This window comes from Vigna unguiculata, chromosome 2 (genome assembly GCF_004118075.2).
Source record: "Vigna unguiculata cultivar IT97K-499-35 chromosome 2, ASM411807v1, whole genome shotgun sequence".
Lineage (NCBI taxonomy): Eukaryota > Viridiplantae > Streptophyta > Magnoliopsida > Fabales > Fabaceae > Vigna > Vigna unguiculata.
The window spans coordinates 1,242,194-1,248,880 of record NC_040280.1 but is presented as its reverse complement, the minus strand read 5'-3'; the positions used below and the strand labels follow the sequence as shown (position 1 = coordinate 1,248,880).

Here is a 6,687-nt window from a genome sequence, read left to right as displayed (position 1 = left end):
TTTTATTTATTATCTTAAGGTAAAAGTGGACACATGCATGTGTTTTGGAGTTTATATAATACAAATAAATGAAATTAAAAATAACGAATAAGTGTATTAAAATACAAGAGACACTAGTGAAACAAAATTCAATAAATTATAAACTACAAACTCTTAAAGTTTAAAGCACTTCATGGTCAATTTTATATTGGAAAAATTAACTTAGTAGTTTAATTATTGAATTTATCAAACACTCTTAATATTCTATTGTGATTTGATGTGGTCTAAAATAGAATATAGAGAATTACTAGTACATCTAATATATGTTTATAGTATTGCAGGCTAGGTTTTGCATAACACTATATATATATATATATAATGATGTATAGATTTGCGTGCTTAAAACTTTTTTAATTTCATTTATATATAACTTACATTTATATTTAATTTTATCAAAATATTAATATTGAAATATTTTTTAATAAAATTTGATATTGTTAGTTGTTTTTTAAGAATGAGCTTAATAGATGTATATAACTTATTTATATATTATTTGCTTTAGTTTGTTTTGGTTGACAAAGAAAAACATAACAGAAAGTTAAAAGGACACAGCAAAACGGTGAGGTTTGTGTTTTCAGTTTCATCAAGAAGAGCGCATTTATCTTTCAAATTTGGTTCATGTCTCTTACTTGAAACTCATTGACGTGCTTCCCTCATCCTTCAATTTTCGCTCTTTACAAATCCAACACAATTTCCTCTTTGTTTCATTCTCTCTCTCAACTCTTTCCTGTGATCCACGCAGCTTCAATTTCCTTCCCATTTCATTAAGGTCTTTCTTCTCTATCTGCACTTTCATCTTTTGTTTATATGTTTTCTTCAGACTATACAAGTAGTAGGAGAAGCGTTATGAATTATGCCCCATTTGAGTTCTCATAAAATGGGTATTGCTTGTTTTCCTCTTAGCGTTGAACCATTTTTGTTTTGAGTCGAAAACCTTAGTTGTTGCAACTGTCTATGCATTGGTTTGATGTCAATCTGTGTTTGAGAGGAAGTTTCTTGCAATGGATATTGGCTGGGACAGGAGGAAAGTTCTTAGCCATGTTGAAAGTTTCAAACTTTAAGTCATGGGATTTGGTGGTTTCTGCTTTTAAATGTTGAGTTACTCTGTCATCTAATCACAGTTATCTTGTATTGTAATTTTGTTGAGTTTTACCGTAATTACCTTAAGAGTCATACCTATGTACGATTTCTGTATAGATTTTTTACAGTAACAATACAGAAATTAAACTCCTAAATGTTTAAAAATTAATAACAAGAATTGGTGATCTGATATTGAATAAACTTAGTGATTTCTCTGGTGTTGTTGTTAATTTTCTTTCGGTTGATTTGTTTTTCAATTGGAAGATTTGATTTTGAATTGCCGATGACTTGAAATTGATGATTCTCGAAACTGATGATTAGGCTAAATGGGGAGGATCAAACCTCATGTTCTGCTACAGCAAAGCAAAAGGAAGAAGGGGCCTTCTCGCATAAGTACCACAACTATTATAGTCTGTGCATCGATTATTGTCATGCTTATGTATTTCCTGTTTTATAGACACTGGTCCAACAGGTTAGTAAAAGTAAGAAAAGGCCTTCTCGCATAGGTGCCACAACTATTATATTTTATACATTGATTCTTGTCGTGCTTATGTATTTTTCACTATTTTATAGACATTGGAGAAGGCAGATTTATATTGCTACAAATGATACACGATACTTGTTTTCTGAATAAAAAGTTACTCACGAATTGATTGAATTGAGCCTTATGCGTGCTGGTGACACTTCAGTTTTGGCTTTATTGTTCTGTCAATATTTGTTTGTCAACATGTACAAAAGCTTTGTCCATTTTTCTCCTACATTTGTTGAGTGATTCAAACTCATTAAAAAATGAATTTAAATGCAACATCTATTTGTAATATGGTTTCCGACTGAGAAGGTGATAATAAAGAAATGGAGATTAGCATTAAACAGTACGTGTTTCATTTTCTCATACAAAATGAACTTCAAAAGTGCATTTCTGTTATCTAATAATTCATTATATTACCTGCTGCATTCAGGATAAGACTTCAACCAGAGAGCTACATATCAGTCTCTGAGGTACGGACTTAATATTACATTGTAAAGGGTTCGATAACTTTGTATCCATTTAAATTTATTTGCTGTCTAGTATCTTGCGTCGTGTTTTCTTAACTTTATAATTCAAACATGTATATTACTTTTCTTTTTTTCTTTGGGATAAGGATGCTGGAAAGTCAAGGTTTTTCCCTCCTAATCAGTGAATACTGAATATTCCGTAGATCCTTGATTATTCTAATCATTTCTAGTAACTAATTTGCTGCAGGATGAAAATAAGCTTGTGGAATCCAAAAAATCTGATCTACCGGGATATGCAGTAAGTTTCCATTCCCCATGCTACTGTGATCATGTTAGCTTGTTTTTTCCAAGTTCTAGGTGCTTGTCAATTGAAATTATTAATTTTTACTTACAAAATGATACTCATCTCTTCCTTATCATAGGTTGTAATTACCTCTAAAGGTTCTATTATTGTAGAACTTTATAAGGAAAGTGCCCCTGAAGTTGTTGATGAATTCATAGATTTATGGTGAGTACTTGGTTCTCCCCTAATCATGTTTATATTTCCATAAATTAAAATGATCGCTGATGAATGTTTTAGGGCCTTCATAGTACAAACTCATTTTTCAGTGTCATTCATTAATTTTTACTTGGCTGTGATTCAAATTGGGGAGAGTATTAAAGGAAAAGAGGAAGAATTTATACTTTATGGTAATTAGATTATTGGAAATCTAAAATAGTTAAGCCTAAAAGACTAAATAGATGGAAGTAGATGGTTGTAGTTAGATCATATGGATTTAAGGTTCACGGATTCGGAATGCTTCTCATCTTTTGGGGCATATAGTTTACGCTACAAGCTAGTCTTATGGGATGTTGGAGTGGCTTCAAAAGTTGGTTGATGAGATTTTCTTGGCCTTGGTATTAAGGAAGAGAACAATGGTGGTTCATTTCAGTCTACAGTTTCACTAAACCTATTAGAGATTTCATATTGACTTGATATATGATTAAACTATAGAATATATAAGTACGTAAACACCACTCCTTATTAGTTGGCTTTGTGAAAGTTGAATTAGGATTTAAAGTCTACTTTTAGAGATGGTATCACAGCATGTTCTAGCAAGTTTTGTTGGGTCTATTTGGACTATCCACAAATATCTAATCTTCACTCTAGATGTCTACAAATGTGTGTATAAATCTTATCTTATAAGTTGATTTTATGAAATTAGGTTATGTCTAAAATCTACTTTCTAAAAAATCCTAATTTATACTTTGGGTTTATTTGGATAATCTCTTAAAATACGTGAAACACAAATAAGAAAGAAAAATTGAAAAATTTCTCCATTTACTTATGCATTAATTAAACATATAAGCTTTTGGATACACTAATATGAGAAAACTTCTATAAATTAGCTTATAGATAAGTAAATATTTATTTATAGAATAATTATTTCCATCTTTCCTTTATATTTCCTTCTTCTAAAAGTTTTTTGAAATTTTTTATCTAAACAAGGGTTTCATCTTCTGTTTGGCATTCAGTTTTATGTTTGAATTGTGCTTCTTTTTGGCGTGTTGAGGATTAACCTCAGTGCTGAGATTCCTTAATGAAAAGCAAGAAGATGGTCAGGATACTTCTAATGCAAGTAGTTTCGATGACTATATTTTAAGATTGTCCTATTAGGTTCCTGCGCATACCCTAATGCCTATACCAATGTACTTGGTCAGCTACTGAAGAAATACTGATGTATCTTGTCTGGAAAAATATTCAGTTGCTAGAACTTCAAAGACTTGTTTGTGCACGAAACCTTTCCTATTTTTTTATTTTAATGTCAATATCTCATTGCTTTAGTTTGAAGCTCCTCTTTTCCTCTTATGAAACTCCTTTGAATGTATCATCTTTATGCTTCCAACCAAACTTCAATTTTTTGTTTTCCAGTCAAAAAGGGCACTTCAAGGGGATGCTTTTTCACCAAGTAATTAAGCACTATGTAATTCAGGCAGGTCATAACAAAGGGCCTGGAGCTACTGAAGATTGGAACTTGTTAGGAAAGAAATATGCAAGGTTTATTTTTTGTTCTGTTTATTTGCAATTTGATGTTTATGATATCATAGACCATTGCTAATCTACCTGTGAGCTGCATAATTTTTTCTAGTTACTAAAATTGTGTTGTGATGATTAACTAGTATGAGACATGAAGCATTCATGCTTGGAACTTCGAAGGGTAATTACTTCAACAAAGGATTTGATCTTTTCATCACAACTGCACCAATACCAGATCTAAGTGAAAAGCTTATTGTGTTTGGCCGAGTCATCAAGGGAGAGGATATTGTTCAGGTGGCTGAATTTGCTTAATTCTCATTATCACGTCTGATATTCTATGCTGAGTTTTTGCTTTTCCTTTTCTATTGTCTCTGGTTATATCTTACCTACTCCTATTGGTTAAGGTGGTGTACAACATTTTAAATAATTTATTCTGTTATAGTTATTATTTGATTCATCAATTTGCATGTATATTAAGAGTTTCACAATCCTATGCCAGGAAATTGAAGAAGTGGATACAGATGAACATTACCAACCGAAAATTTCTATTGGGATACTTGATGTGGCTCTTAAAGAGATGGTGTGAAGGCTCTCTGCCTGAATCAAAATCGTAAATAGTACTTTGTTGATAACAGGTTTGGTAAAATCCTCTCTACACAGATGAAGAACCTCAAGGATTTTCACTTTAGGTTTGTCCATGCAACTTTTGATCTTTGATGCAGTTTTAGCTACATGTTTCAGTTGCTCATTCAAGGATTATGAAATCTTTTTTTCCCTTTTCTGTCATATTGTTCGGTCTTCTTTTGGTGTGGCAGGATGAATGTAAGGTCTTTTGCCACTTGCCAGTTTGGTGATATCACCTCATATATTTTGGCATTAAACTTCATTTGTAACCTCAAAGGAGGCACATTGAGATAACAGTATTTTTTTTCCTACCTATGGAGTTCATGTATAGTGTTTCAATCAATGATCATTTTCCTACCTATTGGCTCTGTAATCTATTTTATAAATGATGCTTAATTTATATTTTTATTCAGTTATGACAGCAATAAGTGCAGAAAATAGGCTAAGCATTATTTATTATCAAGCCTGTCAATGGAATGGTTATAATATTAATAGCAAGAAAAAAAAAAAGGGGGGGGGGGAGTAGAAGAGAAAATAAGATAATGAAAACAGAGTAAAATTAAAAGCGGTATAAGCTGAAGAAAAAATTGGGTAAAAATAAAAAAGAAATTGAATGAAAAATGTAGTTTTTAAAATTATTTGATATTATTTATTAGTGAAAAGAAATGTGAGTTTTTATATACGTGTACATATTTTTATTATATTAAAATATTAAAGTTTTTAAAACATTAAAAATAATAACTTTATAAAGTTAATAGTTAGGAAGTATAGGCTATTTTTAGTTTAGAGGTAAGAAAGGTTACTTTTGGATTGAGATATTGTACAACTACGAATATATCTTGTCAAATAATAAAACAGTATAATTAAAAATGAAACAAAAATGCAATTACAAAAATTTGAATCTTCTCCGAGGTATAGATTTTGTTATTAAAATTATTTCTTTATTAATAATACTTGTGTTTATTAACTATTACTCTTATTATTTGAAAACTAAAATTGATAAAAAAATAAATTAATCATAAAATCATCATAATCAATTATGGGATTATTCACCGTAAAACCCTAGAAAATAATGTTTTAGAATTGATAGTGGTTTAAAATAGCGAGTCTCGATTATTCTAATATTAAAAGGTTGTAATATAAATAAAAATATTATAAACGAATTTCATTATTTTTAAAACACATCATCTCTCTATAAAACTGTTGAATTTTGGTGTGAATTGATAATCTTTGTAGTTAATTATAATGTGATGTGTTGAATTGATGAGTTGTATGTTGAACTGTTTGATATTTGATTTGTGTTTAGTCTTGATTTAGGGAAAAGTCTGAATGTGCTTTGAGTGATTGGGTATCAATTTTTAACTCTCCAAAACCATTTGCAATTAAAAACACTAAAGAAAATATGCCCAATTAATCAATTGCACGAAATCAATTTCTCTTTTGATACACCGTTAGGCGCAATTACAGTGTCGTATGGAACTAGGCCACTAACTTGGTGTCACTAGACACCACGTATGGACCATCGGACGCTAGAAGTCAACGGATTCCAGGGACTGATAGCGCCACCTTGTTTTTTTTTGTGTGTACTCTTGGTATAATGAAAAATCTCATTTTGTTAACCGTTGGATTAAGCTGAAATTTTGACAGCTGGTCCTAGACACATGATTCTTCATTTTGACTGGTGGGATCTTTGTTTTGATGACTCTGGTTAGAGAAATGGTTTTCACCATTTTGATGTATTTTATGTATAACTCCATTTGTCTTGTTTTGCTTGTTTTTCCTGTTTAGCTGCTTTTGAATGTTTTGTGATTGATTTTGAGCATGTTTATGATGTAGACTATTATTATTTGAAAAGATAATATGATTATGTATATGTATGATGTTTATTATTAGTAATTGAGATGACTATGCGATTGTGTACATGATGATTA

General features: G+C 30.6%; 1 protein-coding gene across 2 annotated transcripts; it reads left to right on the top strand.

The window, feature by feature from the left end:
- Nucleotides 1-592: 592 nt before the first annotated feature.
- LOC114173178 (peptidyl-prolyl cis-trans isomerase CYP21-4-like) lies at nt 593-5,067 on the top strand. Of its 2 annotated transcripts, XR_003602458.1 has the most exons (9): nt 593-808; nt 1,441-1,591; nt 2,079-2,118; nt 2,363-2,413; nt 2,538-2,623; nt 4,028-4,153; nt 4,276-4,426; nt 4,632-4,821; nt 4,948-5,067. XR_003602458.1 is itself a non-coding variant. In XM_028057428.1 (8 exons), exons 2-8 carry the CDS (start codon nt 1,446-1,448, stop codon nt 4,716-4,718), a joined length of 687 nt encoding a protein of 228 aa, XP_027913229.1. In that variant the 5' UTR covers nt 593-808; nt 1,441-1,445; the 3' UTR covers nt 4,719-5,067. The 2 variants fall into 2 exon arrangements, 1 of the variants encoding a protein (XP_027913229.1); XM_028057428.1 differs by having other exon boundaries at nt 4,632-5,067.
- The last annotated feature ends 1,620 nt before the right edge of the window (nt 5,068-6,687 follow it).

Coding starts and splice junctions, on each gene's coding strand:
- LOC114173178 (XM_028057428.1), top strand. CDS start 1,446: ATGGGGAGGATCAAACCTCATGTTCTGCTACAGCAAAGCAAAAGGAAG. Junction 1,592..2,078: donor TATAGACACTGGTCCAACAG/GTTAGTAAAAGT, acceptor TGCTGCATTCAG/GATAAGACTTCAACCAGAGA. Junction 2,119..2,362: donor GCTACATATCAGTCTCTGAG/GTACGGACTTAA, acceptor AATTTGCTGCAG/GATGAAAATAAGCTTGTGGA.